Consider the following 19,896-nt stretch of genomic DNA (forward strand, 5'->3'; position numbering starts at 1 on the left):
ATGCAGCCCTCATTGATGCAGAATCCAAGCAACACATTGGGGGTTATTAATTACACTGAAAATGCCAATCGGGTCACACTCTCACGGAAAGTACCACTGGGTGCTATAGGAGTTTCTGTGCAATTGTGCCCCTGTTGTCACCATTGTAGTTTAAGGTGAGAAAGGTTGTAATTAGACATAAACGTTTTACATATTTAGATTATGATTAACCTCCAAAAGTGACCGGGATTGACCTACCGGTACATGTGGGCTATACTGCATATACTGTAAAGTTACATTATTTTATTTAAAAAATATATACCAAACAAATGCCACTGGTATTTTTTAAAGTAAACAAATGCTGCAAAGTGATGTGCAGTGTTTGCTTTGCAGTTCTTAACAATGCTAATAATACAGACGAAACCGCGGGAATACGAGTGTACTGTACTCCTTTGTTACTGATAAAAAAAGGAGACCCTGTATTCTCCAGGCTCCCTTTGTATGCAGCCCAGTGACACCATATGAGTATCATCATAGAAAAACAATGGCTAAGGAAAAAAAAACTATTGAACTCGCACTGACTGATTATTGTACTGAATGAATTCATCAGGGAACATCAATCCAGAGTAATGTTCGTTGTGGAAATAAGCCATGGGAGTAGAGCAGTTTTGTAACAAATGTAAGAATAATATTGTTTTCACTTATAGCTCAGATGATCACCAGGATTCTTCAAGCCCCAATGCATGGTATCCCACCCCGATCTGCCGGTAACTACCATAAACTTAAATTAATCTTCCCCGATGTAGGAAGCACCATACATATAGTTTTTGCAATTGCCATAATCCCTTCCTCAAAGATTTTACAATCCATTTTTTGGCAAATATATATATATATATATACACTATATGTTTATGTAGGAATTCTTGCTTTTCTGGGATCTGTTGTCACCTTTCTTATATTTATATAGGATCATTTCTCATAACCATCAGTCATTGGTTCCTTCTCCCATGTGCTCTTGTTTGTATTCCCTGCAGTTGTCCCAGACCTTATTCCCATAGAGATACTTTTGTTTTTCGTCTTTTGTGTTATGTTGTTATACTGTACATTGAGCCTAGACAGCTATATAACTATTATTGCACAGATAATGGTAGCATCCCTTCCACTGAGAGTGATACAATAAGTTACCAGTACAAATACCTGGATAAATATTGAGGGGGAAAGCCCATCCAGGTAATTGCACAAGCTATAAAAGGAGTAAAGTGACAGAATACATTATCCAATCAATCACATTCCAATCAGAATCCAAATAAATGTCCCCCAAAACATCAGAAAACTAATTACAGAGAAATAAGAGCTTTTTTATTGTGGGTGACTGACCCCCAGGTAAGGGGAAACAAAGCCTGGTTAAAGACATACTGTATATCATTATTATGCTGCTACGTGTATATGTGTTATTATTCTAATACAGGCAGTCCTCGTTTTACAACGCTTCGCTTTACAACGAATGGCTTATCCAACGCTATGCAATGCAAACCTATATTCCTTTTTACAACACCAAAATGGCTTATCCAACGCTCTTACGACGCTTTGCAACGTTGTGTATGTTGTGTATGTATTCACATAAACAACGTCGCATCGTAAGAGCGTATATATATAATATTATACTATATAATATTATAATATATTATTTATTATGTTATATTATATATATAATACAGTATATACACTATATAATTTATGTGTGTGCTGCATATCTTATTGCCTGCATAAAATATTTGGTGTATTTTAGATTTAAAAATGCCTTCAGGAACGGAACCTTTCATTTAAACAGTGTTCCTATGGGAAAACGTGTTTCGCTTTACAGCGTTTCGCTTTACAACGCCATTTTGAGTAACGCATTGTGTCGGATAACCGAGGACTGCCTGTACTTCTGTTGTATGCACTTTATATTGAGGCAGATAGTAGCTCATGCACTTCAGGTGCTTTTGGTGGATATTGCATATATTAATACTTTATCATGAGAGTGGGAGTGTGTTCTTATGCTGTTAGACTTTGTAGTACTTGCATATAAGCTGAGTTATATTTTCTGGTATCCTGACTGCAGAACGTGGGTTCTTTTCCCCTCCTTTCTGTTTGGGGGTTTGTTGTATATTATTTAGATCCTTCCAGCACAACCGCACTATAACGTACATGTATTTTACTTGACAGTATGGTTTTGGATACAGTTATTATTGTCTAACTTCAGGTGCGGGACTTTTATGCTTGTGTATGGGCACATTTGTAGTCCCGTGTGGCTTATTTTAGGTGGTGTAGGTCAGGAGTTAACACAGGGAGCCAAGCACACCAAAAAAGTAGTATTTGGATAAAGTTAAAGCAAATAGATCACTTACTGACTACACAGGTCAAAGGTATCCAACGTTTTGATGCAATGCACCTTCATCAGGAATTGACAACTTCAGTCCTGAAGCCGCAGCGGTGCACAAACTGGGGGGCGCGCCCCCAGGGGGGCATGGTAATTTTCTGGGGGGGCGCGCCGTGTTCAGAGGTCCCACGCTGAGAGCGCGAGGCCTTTGTAAACTTACTTACCCGGCTCTAGTCACGAGTCTCTATGACAATGCAGCCAAATGATGCCCATTGTCATGGAGACGTGACGTCAAATGACGCAGCGGATTACGTGACGTCAAATGATGCTGCAGGGTCAATATTAGAGGTGAGGGGGGGCACGACGGAGGAGCAGAGCAGGTAGGGGGGGCTCAGCGCAGGGAATTTGCCCACCGCTGCCTGAAGAGCCACCAGCAGGTCAGGTTATAAGGATATCCCTGCTTCAGCACAAGAGGCTCAATCAGTCGCTGATGGAGCCACCTGTGCTGAAGCAGAGGTATCCTTAAAACCTCACCTGTTGGTGACCCTTGAGGATTGGCGTTGGCCACTCCTGGTGTAGGGAGTCACACATTTGACAAAGTTATGATAGAAACCGAGGTAGATTTGAGGCATCTAATAAACCTTCTTGCCATAATTACATCATGAGAAACTCGTTGCTGCTGAAATTGCATGCAGACATTGCACACCATTACTTCACAGGCAAAGCAGCACAGTTAGACGTAGGACAATAATAGCAAAATCAGTATCACAGAAACTTAATCCTATATTTTAAATATTACTTTCCAGCTCTGTTTTTTCCCCAGGGGAAAAGAAAATGGACAATTTCATTCATAAATCTGCTGATCGGGGCTGGGACTAATGCAAAACTAAAATAACACTCTGACAAACGACCTCCCCAAACACTGTATTGCGATCTATCAGTGTCACTGGCTGTGCCATAAAATAACAGTCATTCTGAGACAATCACGTCTTTAGATTCTATTCCCCTTATCTACACATTCTGGTGGATCCCTTTCTGAATGAGAGGAAGTGTTTCTGTGTATCTTTCTTGGGCTCTGCTTCCGTTTTCTTTTGTTGAGATATGAGATATTGTTTCCAGCATCATCGCCCCCACCCCTCCCCTCCCCCCCACGGGTCTGTATGTGTGTAAAATCTAGACCAGCATAAGGCCTATTCTCCATGCATATTCATTATTAGCAGCAGACTTAAAGTGAAGCAAAAGTTAATGACATTTGCATACTTGAGATATGACACAAACACTTCACTTCTTACTATATATGGCATTTTGAAAATGCCAAACAGTAATTGCCTTACCGAGTTTGTGTCAAATATATGACATAACAAAGATATATTTAAGACGTTAATAGTGCTCTAGCACTTTGTAATGAAATAAAAAGCTTTACTTTATCTTCAACAGGGCTGAGGATATCATCAGTTTCCTTTTTTGTTAATAAACAGATTTACTTGGCAAAATATGCATAGGAGCACTGCTATCCGGGCAGCCTTTCCCCCTGGGATCTCACAGCATCGCCAAACTAATCAGCAGGTTTAGAACAAATGTTGTGAAAGGAATACAAGAAACAAGAAACATTTTAAAATTGCTACTGAAAATGTATCTATTGGATCCCAACATTAGTGTCAAATATTAAACTGTACGGAAGACAATGGAGTATTTAAAATCGTTCAGCACAGTACTGACCTGCAACACACTGGGGGCCATTTATCAACATCTACAAGAAGAAAATCTGCTGAAGAAGTGTCACGACAGTATATAAGTGTGTGTGTGTGTGTGTGTGTGTGTGTGTGTGTGTGTGTGTGTGTGTGTGTGTGTGTGTGTGTGTGTGTGTGTGTGTGTGTGTGTGTGTGTGTGTGTGTGTGTGTGTGTGTGTGTGTGTGTGTGTGTATATATATATATATATATATATACCACACTTATTAAGGTTATGATGGGTAAAAAAAGTGACAAAAACCCCCCACAGTAAAGCATATAGCAAATGGAAATATTACTGTATGTTCATTTGCATGTCTTAGACAGGTCTGCAACCCTGTCTTTCACCATTATCGCCCAGCACTTCCACTGCAGCAAGGGATTCTGGGAAATGACATGCAAATGAGCACACAGTGCCACCTTTTGTCTCAAGCTCATATTACACGAGCAACCCTTAAGCCAATGCATGCTGTTTTAAACACAGCTTTTAAGCATAGACTGGGGTGAGATGCAAAACCAGTAAACCCACTCACACATATATATTATATAGTTTTTTTTTCTTTTTCTTTTTATAACTTAATGTGGGTGGGGGATATGGGCACAGTCAAAAGAAAAAGGGGAGGATTGGGGTGGCGGGGGGAGGGGGACATAACGAAGAAGTCGGGTTTAGTAAATATATTTACTTACAATGTGTTTTTCTACGGGGCAGCTCCACAATATATGCAGGAATGTAGCTTGTTCTCTGCATCCATTGGCATAGAGTGAGGAGGTTCCCGTGTATATTTGTGCTAATTTGGTCGGCTTTAGGTACCATCTATAAAATACTTTATACCCATTTTCTTCCATTGAGGTGTACATTGTCCCTTTGATAGTGCTTTTAGGATATCATCCCACTCCTCAGAATCCAACGCTGAGCCCGTCTTCCTCCCATTGTGACATACATTTTGTTTTGTTTTTATAGCCCCTTGGTTTAGAAAAGTTTTGTAAAGAGATGAGATTAAACCTTTTTGGTATAATGTGAATAAATATAAGTCCTCAAATTGGGTCAGTGTTTCGTCAAGTTTTTTTGAGTTATAAAAGTTTCTTACTTGTAAGTATCTGAGGAACTCCTTCTTTGGGAGTCCTCCTTCTGGGCATATCGACTCAGGGTTTGAATCTACTGTATATTTTTCTTATAAGTCCCTCAGTTTTGTATACCCGTTGGCTTTCCATCTCTTGAAGTCTAACTCTTCTACTCTGGGTGGGAAGTCTGGATTTCAAATAGTGGAGTCATGATGGAGTTCTCTCTGACCAGACCTACCATCAGTACATTAGTGTCCCAGAATTTTAGGCGTGCTTGATAGTGGGTATTAGCTGTGACAGAAGGTCTTGTGTGCTTCTTGGAAACCATACGATCTTATCTGTTCTGAGGGGCTCTAATAGGTCAGATTCTAATTTTACCCATCATCTGACCCCAGGGTCTGCACACCAGGCTATGAGTTGACTTGTTTGGGCTGCTTTATACTGTAATAGAATACTAAGCATGGTTGTGCTAAGCTTAGCTAGATATGGGAGGGAAATGAGCAGTCAAGTGAGTGCTAGTAGGATATCATCCGCAAATAGAGATAGTTTATATAGGAGGTGCGCGATGGTAATTCCACTGATAATGTTATTTTCTCTTATTTTTGTTGCCAGGGGTTCAATTGATAGGACGGACAAGAGAGGGGGGGAGGGGGGAGAGAACATTCTTGTCTTGTTCCTCCTGTAATTTTAATTATGTCTGAGGCCGTGCCCAAACATATTAATGTCGCAGCGGGTACCTTGTATAGTGACAGTATGGCTCTTAGAAAATTGCCTCTAATACCAAATGTTTCTAGAGTGGCTTTCATCAACTGCCAATCGATCCAGTCAAACACTGTCTCCGTGTTTATAGGGATGTTTTTCTGTTTTGAATATGCTATGATATCAATTGCTCTCCTCGTGTTATCTTTCGCCTGCCTTGTGGGGACAAATCCTACCTGCTCCGGGTGGATTAAAGTCGGTAGGAACTCATTCAGTCTAGTTGCAAACTTTTGAAGAACATTTTATATCGGTATTTATAAGCGATATAGGCCTATAGCTTGCACAGGAGAGTCCTTCCCCTCTTTATATATTATTGTAATGCTCGCTTTGAGCATTTTCAGGGGGAATTGCCTTCCTTGGAGAGTCGAGTTGTATAATTTTGTGTAGTTGTAAAATTAGTATTTTTGAAAAAATAATTATAATAAATATCGAGAACCCATCCAGGTCTGTGGCCTTTGAGGACTTAAGGGCTTTAATTGTCTCATAAAGCTCTTTGACGGTAATTGGTTTATCAGAGAGATTCTATCAGTTTTGCTTAGTTGAGGGAGGCCAAGGAATTCTAGGTATTTGTGTTATTTCTGCATTCTGCTGTGAGTTATTTACCGTTTTGCTGTCGTATAACTGCAAATAATACTCACCAAATTATTTTGCTATTAGGTGGTGATTACAGGTAAGGATATCTGTTTTTTGTCTTAATTAATTCATTTTATTGTATGGTTGCCTATTCCTAAGCCTGGTTGCTAGCATAGAGTCTGCTTTATTTGCCTTTTCGAAAAATTTCCTTTGTCCACAATATGGATTTCTCTGCTTCTTCTGTAAGGCAGAGGTTTAATGCACCTCTTAGTTTGTTAGCTTTTTCACAGTATCTACCTCATTATTAAGCCTGTGGTCTATCTATAGATGCAAAATTTATTCTCACAGTATTCTCACTTCCTCCAATCTAGTTTTCTTCCCATGGGACCCTATGCTGATTAGTTTTCCTGCCTCCCATAGAGTGGTCTGTGCTGAGACACTCCCCTAATTCTGCTTGAAAATAGTTTGTTTTAGTTCCTGTTCTATCTCCATCCGAATCTCTGTATCCTTGAGGGGGGATTCATTTAGTCTCCAAAATCTGTGGGGGGGGAGTATGAACTTAAATCTTTAATTATGATCTCGACAGAGGCATGGTCTGACCATGATATTTTATTGATTTTAGCAGATGTTATTTTAGGGATCAGGGCAACACTTACAAATATAGAGTCGGTCCTTGAGTAGAATTTGTGGGTCACAACAGTCTTAACAAATAAGGGAATTCCATTGCTCTAAAAATCATTTTTACCTTTAATAAATCTGGTGGGGTTTTTTAAACTAGCTTCACACTTGTTTTTAAGCAAAGCGGAGACTCCAGTTGTTAAATAAACCCAATTGCTTTGGAGGTTGCTGTGGAACAGAGGTGTTAGAACATGCTGCTGCTGCAGCACATTGACAGATTGTATTGTATGTCTTTATTTATATAGCGCCATTAATGTACATAGCACTTCACAGTAGTAATACATGTGGTAATCAAATAAATTACAGATAATATAAATAACAGATCATGAGAATAAGTGCTTCAGACATAAAAGTAACATTAAGGAAGAGGAGTCCCTGCTCTGAGGAGCTTACAGTCTAATTGGAACAACAATGGGGGAAGGGAAGGGGATGAAAACCCTCGCATCAGCCTATAATTAAGTGAAATAAACAACGGTGCAATAAGGGGAGAGAACAGGATGAATACTAGAAAACAAAGACACCCTCAGGGCAGCACTCGTTGTATATGATAATGTAGTGATGATAGACTTAAAATTAAAATGCTTTAATTATGTTAGTTAAAATAAGTGTCAAAATCGTTGAAATAAATGAACAACTGACAGTGGTAAAACAACACACAAAACAGACAAAAATACACAATACTTAAACTGACATCTAGGGGGAAAGGTAGAGATCCTACCTATCTGCTAATTAGCAGTGATGAACAATCATTAACTGAATAGTTTGCCCCCTGGTTCAGCAATAACAAGGTTAAAAAAGCCTGTAAAATAGATACAGGTGACGGTGGACTGACATGCAAAGGTATAAGCCAAAAAATGTAATGCAAAATATGCAGTAATAGAGTGAAAGCTCACTGGTGATGGTATAGTGCAGCCATAATCAACTAAAATGTTGAAATAGCTCTGGTCGTGGAGGATCCCTGATTATGGGATAAACAGCTTTAACTGTAAGTTGGTAGAGTAGGTGATCTAGGTGTTAATAAACAGTGCGCACAAGAGCTCACAAAGTGTGATACTTAGCTCTGGGGCACGGTTCTAGTCCGTATCCAGTTATAGCCCCCTAGTTCAAATGTGCCATTATCACGCTTATTGAAGCCTCTTAACACGCAGAAAACACAGATAGTTGAATAGTTGAATGACTGTCGATAGCTAAGTGCACAAGAGCTTACAAAGTGTAATATCCAGCTCTGGGGCACGGATCTCGTCCGTATCAAATTATGGCCCCCTAGTTCAAATGTGCCACTATAGCAAATCCGGTAGCAGGTAGCAGAACCAAAGTGAGCATTACATTACAATGCATTACATTTTTTGGCTTATACCTTTGCATGTCAGTCCACCGTCACCTGTATCTATTTTACAGGCTTTTTTAACCTTGTTATTGCTGAACCAGGGGGCATACTATTCAGTTAATGATTGTTCATCACTGCTAATTAGCAGATAGGTAGGATCTCTACCTTTCCCCCTAGATGTCAGTTTAAGTATTGTGTATTTTTGTCTGTTTTGTGTGTTGTTTTACCACTGTCAGTTGTTCATTTATTTCAACGATTTTGACACTTATTTTAACTAACATAATTAAAGCATTTTAATTTTAAGTCTATCATCACTACATTATCATATACAACGAGTGCTGCCCTGAGGGTGTCTTTGTTTTCTAGTATTCAGTCTAATTGGAAGGTAGGGAGAACGTACAGAGACAGTAGGAGGGAGTTCTGGTAAGTGCGTCTGCAGGGGGCCAAGCTTTATGTATCATGTGTCCAGTATTATCCACAGTGCTATTCAGATGCTTCTTTAAGCAAGTGGGTCTTAAAGGTGGATAGAGTGGGTGCTAGTCGGGTATTGAGGGGAAGGGTATTCCAGAGGTGTGGGGCAGTCAGTGAGAAAGGTTTAAGGCGGGTGAGGGCTTTAGATACAAAGGGGTTAGAAAGAAGACATACTTGAGAAGAACTGGCTGGTTTAATTGTTCCCTGTGATGAGACGTGATATTCTGCTCAATCTCTGCCATTGAATCCAATAGATTAGAACTCTGTGATATTTTGAGATGTAATGGGACAGATTGTGCTATCAGGAGAAAAAATGTCACATGCTGCATGAGTAGAAGTGTTTCCTACCTACAAAGTGATTGTGTCATAACATATACATTTAAACTTGTTGTAGCTGGTGGCAGTTTCTATTGTGTAGCAGTTGTTGGTTAGTCATGCAGCACTGGAAGATACAATAACCAATTCTGCATCTTACTTGAGTCATGTTTTTTTTATGTGTTCATTTAATGAAATCGTGTTTGGAAGTGAATATAATAATACAGCATAGAAACATTTTTGAACATTATTGAAATGTCATTTTTCACTTTATACGATAATTAATTTTTTTTTTCAACCTCCCCCATGTCCGTGGGCCCATTGGTCTCTTTACTGCTGATTTAGCACATCCTCTGCCAATGTTGCCAACCGACACCTGTGCAATCACCAGATCATAGCTGTTCTTCCATGTAGAAATCAGGATCTGAAGAGGGTTTTTATTGGGATAGAGCCATATCTGTCTTTAAACACCTGGAAACCGAGTTACAGTATTATTTGCCAAAGGAACTTTATGTGCATAAAAGGAAAATATATTATATGAACCTAATTATAGTCAGGTGCAAAGAGCCTCGTAGAACTAAAGTGTCTATGGACCACACAGGAAATAGATGCTGGTTTTAAGATAAGCACAACTAATTGCCAGAGTTACTATATCTGCTTCTTTCATCATGGTTTTACCTTGACATAAAGCATCCACTACATTCAACCCCCCCCCCCCTTTTTTTTCTTTTTTTTTCATACTGTATGTAAAGCATGTGGCAATGTATAATTCTACATTCTTACCTAAGATGGCAATGTATAATTCTACATTCTTACCTAAGATGGTAATGTATAATTCTACATTCTTACCTAAGATGGTAATGTATAATTCTACATTCTTACCTAAGATGGCAATGTATAATTCTACATTCTTACCTAAGATGGCAATCGATTGGTGCTCCTGTTATAAATGTGTAAAAAGCCTGATTGTGTGCCTGAGATAATGACTGCTTGTCAGTGTAACTCAGCAGCTACAATGTATCCTTATATGACTAAGGTAACATTATCTATTGTTACAGTTTACAGCTCAAACTGCTGGGAATATTGGCAACATATTATCACAAACAGGAAAGCGTTGCAATGATTGTGCACTCCTTGGGAGGCGTTAGAACCTACTATAGAAACCAAAGGATGCTTTAAAACCCATTAAAAATAACATTAAAGCTGCAGTTCAGTCTTTTTTTTAAATTTTTTTGTTTTACATTTATTTTTTTACTTCAATAGTTTTATGTGTGCAATCTCTAATTACCTAAAGAACAGTATAGCTGCAGGTCAATTCGTTCTCCATGTATTGATAGGTCGAAATTTGGTGACATATTAAAAGCTGGCATTTGTTTATAATCTGCTTGACTGGCAGTGGAAGCTCATGAATATTCATGAGCATTCCTGCACTGACAAGTGCTAGAGGGAGGGCAGGGTGACAAAGGGGTGTGCCAGGGCTTGTGACAGGACATGAAGGGGCAGTGCCTTAGCAAATGGCTGTTAAAATAGAATACAAGAAAATTGGTCTTTCAAAGTTGTTTTTTTAAAAACAGAAAATGCTAAAAGTATTTTTTCTTACTACAGAACTGATTTATTAAAAAAAACAAACATGCAGGATATTGACTGAACTGCAGCTTTAAGTGTTGAATAATAAAAAATAAAAAAACTCAGTAAATAAGATCTAATACTACAGAACTGATTTATTTAAAAAAAAAAAACCATACATTTCATATGTTTTGCTGCTTTAAAATATGAATTTCCCTCAAACTCTTTGATAACAAGTAGCTTATTTGTTCCTATCCAGCACATCCTGTGTGTCAAGATCTCTGTTTACAGTACTTTGGCAGCATGGATTAAAATAATCAGCAGCAGTGTTCCACCCAGATGATTATTTTGTGCTGCTTTCCCCCCCCTATAACTCCCCCCTCAGTCCCCCCCCCCTCTGCTTTTACCATGACGTCCTTCTAAGTGGTGAATAAGGGAAGATCTGTATAAAATGTTAAAATATTGACAGCCGTTTCTTTAAATCTGTGACTGCGTTGGCACAGTGTATGTGCATGAGCGAGACACCAGACTCTCACTACTGTAAGATTGCTGTGAGGAAAGTGTTTCTCCTAAGCTGAGAGACGATAGGAGAAGCACACAGTTTATGTTGGCAACGACTACTGCTCTGTATTGGGCTGTTTTCCTGAGACTGCTGGTTTTACGTCTATATTGCATTACAGGGAAGCTTCCCAGAAAGAAAGAACACCGAGATGAGAACACGTTCCCATCTGAACTATGTGCCCTTTCCTTTTCCTTGAACTGTATTCTTGCAGATATATCCTTAAAAAGCAAAAAGGAGCATGATACAAAATTACCAAAAAGTGAAATGAAGTGTCTAACTCCCTGAGTTCGGTTTGGTTTAGAGTCCCCAGGCTGCAAAACTGCTCTGCAACACAAGACTTATGAAAGAAAAAAATAAGATTGTTTTTCTTTAGTAAATCTAGTGCTGTTGTTAACATCAGGTTCGCATCTGTTGTAATCATAAATCACCCCCTGTCTGTCTATGAAACAAGATGTAAACTTTCAATACTAAACATGTTTTACTAATGCACTGCAGTATTTACACAGTATTTGATATGTTCATGACACTTTATTTTCATTTTCTGCAGTTATTGATGAGGATGAGTTCAACTGCACACAACCATCTTTTGCAGGGAACACTGAACATGCATCGGAGACAGAGGTGAAGTACACACACTTATACTGTCTCACTAACTATTATTTTGCTTCATTTTAACATTTTGTACAGCTGCTGTATAGATGTCTCATTATTGACTATCACAATGTTTATCTGATGTAAAAGGTATTTTGGTGCAATAATTCAATTGTGCTACACCCTTGTTACAACAATAACCTAATAAGCATGTTAATTAACCATCCATGGAACATAGCTTGAAAATCACTGTTCTGCTTTATGTCATCAGTCAATCAATTAGTCAATATAATCTATTGCAATTGCGTTATCTCCTGCGTGTTCATGGGATATTGTTTCCCATAACTGTAGCTTTTGATACACATACTGTATAAATTTGTTCATGGTTTTTAATTAGTCTTTCTTGTTTTGTAATATTAACAGCTTTTTTAAAATAGTAGTTTCTCACTTTTTTATTTTCATTTTTTTGTTTGTTTGTTTTCTGAGATTTGAATACATTCTGTTTTATTTTTCTTTTGTTCTTTTCTCCTTGAGTCTGTATACAAAGGGTGCACATTAATATCCTGAGAGTGTTCCCATGCGTTACCCTTAGCCATAAAGACCTTTGATATAGCTCAACAGACCTGAGAAACAACCCAAAAGAAATGAACAAGTTGAAGTACAACTCTGTGACACAGCTTAAAGAAGGGAAACCATAGTCATAAAACTGAGAAGCTGCCTAAATAATTGTGAATAAGAAAAATCTCCAGTGAACATGCCTATCAAAGTCCCTGACAAATCCCACAGTGGCTTTCCACAATGGAACCATTAGTTGTGTGTGTGTAAATGCATGTCCGAATGAGAGAAGTAACACTTGGGAGCAAGAGAAGGTGAGTGAAAGAGACCAGCTGAATGAGAGAGTGAGTGTGTACTGGGTAATCATTATCCCCTACCTCCTGTTATTCATGCTTTGGCAATACTGAGATGTTCTTTCGTCATGCTGCCAATAAAGTTTATTTGATTTGAGTGTGAGTGCACAAGATTTTTTCAGCCATGAAACCTTTCCTTCAAAATGGGGAACTATCACAAGTTTTAGCCCACATATTATCACTTGTTTGATACTGTAGTTTATTTAATCCCTGATTTGTATAACTTCTTTGGATCCATGCTGCATTTGTATATGCTCATTGCCTGTTTTTTCAGCTAAAAATCATGAATAACTCATTTTTTTTGAGTATTTGGGAAAGATCAACAACCTATCCTTATGATGCCAAAGCTTCTTTGTTAGTGTTTATTGAATAGGGCCCTAAAAATAGGGAAATCTAATTATTCCACGTGAGGATTTGGTCATCAAATAAGTGAGTTTAAAATTCATCAAAATGACCTTGATATGTAGAGCCCTGGATGTGTGTCACTTTGCATACTGTATATTGTTTAATTTACATTTTTGTGAGGTCACCCAATATATGTAGTCATGACTGGAAAGTGGAAATAAAGGGCAGATGAGTGAAACATTTAGCTCATTTTCATTGGACCGCACGCTTTATGGCGCCAACCTGCAGGGTGTGTACAGGCAGCAAGGCTGTCACTCCCGACAAATCCTCAAATCAAATGCCCCACAATGCCTTGTAACATGTTGAACCAAGCACCTTAAGGCAGTTTGCACATGCCTTGCAGTTTGGCACCATAAAGCACATGGTCAGACAAGCCCTTTACAGAGTCTCCGCTCAGCTACATTCAGGCTTTTAGTGAGTTAAGGATCTGTGTGGGTTATGTGAAGGGAGGGCTGTGTGGGTATATGGGGGGGGGGGAGGGAAATCTGTGTGGCTATAACGGCGTGGATTTGTGTGGGTATGACAGTGGGGTCTTTGGGGGTATATAAAATAAATGCATACAATAGTGTAATAAGTTCTTTTCAATCTGGATAAAACACGTATGTCTTGGCTCTATAGCAATGCCTACTTACAGCAGGTCAAAAGGTAAAAAGCATTGATCTACACAGCAGGTAGAAAGGTGTCAGGATCTTCAGGAACAACAGCCCAGGTTTACAGCATAAGAAATCAGCACCTCAGCTCAGACGTCTGAGCTGAGGTGCTGATTTCTTATGCTGTAAACCTGGGCTGTTGTTCCTGAAGATCCTGACACCTTTCTACCTGCTGTGTAGATCAATGCTTTTTACCTTTTGACCTGCTGTAAGTAGGCATTGCTATAGAGCCAAGACATACATGTTTTATCCAGATTGAAAAGAACTTATTACACTATTGTATGCATTTATTTTTTATTTTTCATGGTGTATCCCTGCTATCTTCGCTCCCTTCCCATCCCGGACAAGCTACTATTGAAAGGAATCTGTACACATTCCTGGAAGGTTGAGAATTTGATCAGTGATCACCTTGACACATTTTATTTTGAATTTTAATTTTGTGCACTATTTTATCACAGATTGGGTGTGGTTAGCGCCGGTAACAAATCACTTTAAGTTCGTCTTTGGGGGTATGACAGCGGGGTCTGTGTGTTGGTATGACAGTGGGGTCTGTGTGTTGGTATGACAGTGGGGTCTGTGTGGGTATGGCGGGGGTCTGTGTGGGTATGATGGGGGGAACCTGTGTGGGTATGATGGAGGGTCTGTGTGGGTATAACGGCGGGGGTCTGTGTGGGTATAGCGGCGGGGGTCTGTGTGGGTATGACGTAGGGAGTCTGTGACGGCGGGAGTCTGTGTGGGTATGACAGTGGGGTCTGTGTGTTGGTATGACAGTGGGGTCTGTGTGTTGTTATGACAGTGGGGTCTGTGTGTTGGTATGACAGTGGGGTCTGTGTGTTGGTATGACAGTGGGGTCTGTGTGTTGGTATGACAGTGGGGTCTGTGTGTTGGTATGACAGTGGGGTCTGTGTGTTGGTATGACAGTGGGGTCTGTGTGTTGGTATGACAGTGTGGTCTGTGTGTTGGTATGACAGTGGGGTCTGTGTTGGTATGACAGTGGGGTCTGTGTTGGTATGACACAGATAAGTGGATATAACGGTGGGGGTCTGAGTGTGTATGACAGTGGGGTCTGTGTGGGTATGGCGGGGGTCTGTGTGGGTATGATGGGGGGAATCTGTGTGGGTATGATGGAGGTCTATGTGTGTTTAACAGCGGGGGCCTGTGTGGGTATGATGGGGGGAACCTGTGTGGGTATGATAGAGGGTCTGTGTGTGTATAATGGCGGGGGTCTGAGTGGGTATGACGGGGGAGCCTGTGTGGGTATAACGCGGGGGTCTGTGTGGGTATGATGGGGGGAACCTCTATTGCTATGACGGCAGGGTCTGTGTGTGTATGACGGGGGGAACCTGTGTGGGTATGATGGGGGAACCTGTGTGTGTATGACGGGGGGAACCTGTGTGGGTATGATGGGGGAACCTGTGTGGGTATGATGGGGGAACCTGTGTGGGTATGATGGGGGAACCTGTGTGGGTATGATGGGGGAACCTGTGTGGGTATGATGGGGGAACCTGTGTGGGTATGATGGGGGAACCTGTGTGGGTATGATGGGGGAACCTGTGTGGGTATGATGGGGGAACCTGTGTGGGTATGATGGGGGAACCTGTCTGGGTATGATGGGGGAACCTGTGTGGGTATGATGGGGAACCTGTGTGGGTATGATGGGGGAACCTGTCTGGGTATGATGGGGGAATGAGTGACTTTTTACCTTGACTGGTGATATTTTTTCAGCCCTATATACAGACAATGCAAACTTAATACTTTCTGTTGAAATGCTGTGTGTGTTTGTAGTTATTTATTTTTGGCAAAGGATGGAAAGCCAGTCAGCTGTGCTGAAAAGGGAGGAAAGTGCCAAAAATATATACATGCCCTTAATGTGTTTATTATCCCTTTCTTAGTTTGAGTTCTTCATCAAAATGTCCTTGGTACATAGAGCCTTGTCCTTACATGTATGTCACCTTGAACAGTTGAATGCATTGTTTAATTGGTTAACTTGTTCACTGTGATTAGTATAGGCATATGCTGTTGGTGCTATGTATGTATGTGTATATCTTTATTTATATCATGCCATCATGTACGTAGCGATTCACAGCAGTAATACACGTGACATAATAATAGAACACATAATGGGAATAAGAGCCTCAGACATAAAAATAACATTAGGAAAAGGAATCCCTGCCCCGAAGAGCTTACAATCTAAGTGGCAAGTAGGGAGAACATACAGAGCCAGTAGGAAGGTGTTCTGTAAGTGCGTCTGCAAGGGGCCAAGATCGATGTATGAGGTGTAAAGTATCAGCCAACGAGCTACCCATGTGCTTTGTTAAAGAGGTGTTTTTTAAGGTGGGTCTGAAAGGTAGAGGTAGAGGGTGCCAGTCGGAGGTTGAGGGGAAGGACATTCTAGAGCTGTGGGGCAGTGAGTGTGAAAGGTTTTAGGCGGGAGAGGACTTTAGATAGGAAAGGGGTAGAGAGAAGACATCCTTGAGCAGAACGCAAGAGTCAGGCGGTGTATAGCGAGACATTAGGGCTGAGATGTAAGGCAGAAGAGTGTATAGCCTTAAAAGAAAGGAATTGTGTTTGTAATACGGGGTTTGATAGAAAGCCAGGAGAGAGGTTTCAGCAGGAGACATTGTGGTGCAGATATATTGCTGCAATTTTTTCAGTTGTGTTGGTTCATAATGTAATTAGTTTATAGGTATAATTGATTTATTAGTACTTGTAGACAGGAATTGATTGCTTGTGTATGCAGACAAATATATAATAGATATGGGAATTGCTGCTTTCAAACTGGGAAATACACACACCATCTCCTTGTATTTATCAAAGTACTATAATACACTTGCTATAACAACATCCTCTTGCCCTTCTTTTTATTTTTCACTCACCTCCAATATTGTTTTGGATATGTTATGATTTATAGGGGGTGTGTTGAAGATTTCATAAAGGAATGCTTCGGATGAGTGAACTGCCTGGCAGTGCTTCACAGAGCAGTGTTGTGAGCCATTTATTACACATATACATCATTTTGATTTTTCTATTGCTAGTGTAGCAGTAATCAATGTCAGCGCAAAGGTAAATACTCCAGAGGTGAATTCAAACAGTGTAAGATAGGAATCCCTATTTTGAAGAGCTTACTATATATAGCTCTTTCTGTTTTATTGCTTTGTGTGTTGCAATATAAAATACACATAAGGGGCTATGTATCAGAGGAACCGGCAATGTTAAAAACAACATGTAAAATGTTGCTTCTTTTAGACCTTTTGCTCTGCTGTCATCTCGCTCTCTCTCATTCATTTGGAGATAGCTTCCATACTATCATTGCATTGCATCCTCTGATCGGGAGGAATAATATTGTGTTGCTTGTTTTAATAATGACGTGTAATATAATCAAGGTGAGTGTTAAAAAGAGGGAATATTGTAAGTGGCTTCCAGATCAAATGACTGCGTCCATTCTTAATACTAACCCATCCACACTCTATAGTTTTAACCAGTTCAATTTCTTTCCATTTTTATTGACCAACAGGATGACACATGGTCAAGGCTCCATAAATGGTCCTTAAGATCTTCAGTGCTGGAAAAGTTCTAGCCCAGATATGCTGTTTAGCTTTGTGTTTCAAAGTCATGCCATGTTACATGCGATACCCAGTGCTTTTTTTCTGTGAGAAAAGGTGGGGGTACTGTTGTCCTTCAACAATCTTTTCATGAGCACTCACGCATGCGCAGATGGCTACTGTGTTAATCGCTTACACAGGAGCGGATGCGCACTCGGCCTCAGAGGCTGATTATAAGGCGAGTATGGACTTTTCAATCTAACTTATTGAATAAACCTTGCCTTATAATCGGGTAAGACCGGTACTTACATTTTTTTTTGTAAGTATGAAAAAGGTGGGGATTCAGCGTATCTCCGCGTACCCCCCCAAAAAAACCCTGGCTATACCTATGTGCAATATGTTCCTTTATGTTCGTTTGGACCTGAATGCTATACTGTACTGAGAACACTTTTCACATTGGCACACAATAATATCTCAATGATTTCCCCTAGTTGTGCATGATTGCTCTGTTTAGGTGCAATAACTCACTGCACACATGTTCATTGCATCCTATTCCCTCGGCATTTCCCTTGCTGTCACTTGTAGCTAACTCATTGATCAAGGTTTTTAGGTGTTTCTCCTGAGAGTGAAATACCCTTTGAACTATCTGTCTTGTTACACAACGTGCTGTCTCAACTGCTTCCCTTCTCCAGTCTTTAGCAAAGCCTCACCTAATGTTGCATTGCATAAGATTAAAAACAATTTCAACAATCCATCATTCTTTGTTTGTTCATGATGTTTTTTCTATGCATGAAAATACATGGAAAGCCGTGCATGGATCAGAACTTGTTTTGTGCTTTTAAAGTAGCAACCCCTGCTGCTTTGTTTTTTTTACCCCCCATTTAATTTTTATATGATGGGAACCTGAGGGTCCCTAGAGTTGAACCAGGCTTTTTTTCAGCTCCAGAGATTTCTCCGGCTCTTCCAAACTCTCTACTCAGGCTCTTTCAAACTCTCTACTCAGGCTCTTTCAAACTCTCTACTCATGCTCTTCCAACCTCTCTACTCGGGCTCTTCCAACCTCTCTACTCGGGCTCTTCCAACCTCTCTACTCGGGCTCTTCAAACCTCTCTACTCGGGCTCTTCCACCTCTCTACTCGGGCTCTTCCAACCTCTACTCGGGCTCTTCCAACCTCTACTCGGGCTCTTCCAACCTCTACTCGGGCTCTTCCAACCTCTACTCGGGCTCTTCCAACCTCTCTACTCAGGCTCTTCCAACCTCTACTCAGGCTCTTTCAACCTCTCTACTCTGGCTCTTCCAACCTCTCTTCTCAGGCTCTTCCAATCTCTATTCTCAGGCTCTTCCAACCTCTCTTCTCAGGCTCTTCCAACCTCTCTACTCGGGCTCTTCCAACCTCTCTACTCGGGCTCTTCCAACCTCTCTTCTCGGGCTCTTCCAACCTCTCTACTCGGGCTCTTCCAACCTCTCTACTCGGGCTCTTCCAACCTCTCTACTCGGGCTCTTCCAACATCTATACTCGGGCTCTTCCAACATCTATACTCGGGCTCTTCCAACCTCTATACTCGGGCTCTTCCAACATCTATACTCGGGCTCTTCCAAAATCTATACTCAGGCTATTCCAAACCCTCTATTCAAGCTCTTCCAACTTCTATGAAGGCTCTTACAATATCTACTTGGGCTTTTCCAACCTCTACTCAGGCACTTCCAACCTCTCTACTCAGCAGTGACGTAACAAACTTTTTTGGGCCCACCTGAATTGTATTTTTAAAGGCCCCCTCCAACCCAAACAAAATACTAAATAAATCTACTTTCCACGTACAATTAATAGAAAGCCGTGCATGGATTACAACTTGCTTTGTGCTTTTAAAGTAGCAACCCCTGCTGCTCCGTTTTTTTACACTGTGACAGGGTGAAGTCAGCCACTAACAGTTATGCCTGGGAGACATATGTCTGAGTGCTTCATCCAGCACTCAGAGGGTTAACCCAGGAGGAAGGGTTGAGTAATCAGAAGGGAGACAACAAACCTGACAACCTGCATGACATATAAGGAAGTCATTGCTGGTAATCTCTCTCAGTGCTATCCTAGACAAGCTGCTATGCAGACTGATTCACAACTACAGCTTTAAAAGTCACAGTAAGAACTGTTCATATTATTTTTCTGACTGTTTGATATAGTCTAACGGTTTGCATATGGATTAGCCAGCCAGCCGATAGATAGGCTTGCAGTGTTAGTAAATTCTCCCAATGTGGAGCAGGATTTATTTTGCTATATTTTGTTTATGCCTTAAAGGGACGGTGTTCCCACATATTTAGTTATGCTGTGGAGAAATAAAGCCACTCAAGATTTACTTTAACCTGAAACTACACGTGTGGACTATTGCCTGACCTTGGCTACAGGCCGTCCTGCCACATACCCG

General features: G+C 40.4%; 1 protein-coding gene across 2 annotated transcripts in view; it reads left to right on the top strand.

The window, feature by feature from the left end:
- RAPGEF5 (Rap guanine nucleotide exchange factor 5) overlaps positions 1-19,896 on the top strand; it is a 264,461-nt gene that overhangs the window by 100,261 nt on the left and 144,304 nt on the right. For both annotated transcript variants that reach the window (XM_075587143.1, XM_075587142.1), the window contains exon 8: positions 11,930-12,003. In XM_075587143.1, the coding sequence (XP_075443258.1) occupies positions 11,930-12,003 (74 nt within the window). The remainder of the gene's footprint in view (positions 1-11,929; positions 12,004-19,896) is intronic.

This window comes from Ascaphus truei, chromosome 2 (genome assembly GCF_040206685.1).
Source record: "Ascaphus truei isolate aAscTru1 chromosome 2, aAscTru1.hap1, whole genome shotgun sequence".
Taxonomy (NCBI): domain Eukaryota; kingdom Metazoa; phylum Chordata; class Amphibia; order Anura; family Ascaphidae; genus Ascaphus; species Ascaphus truei.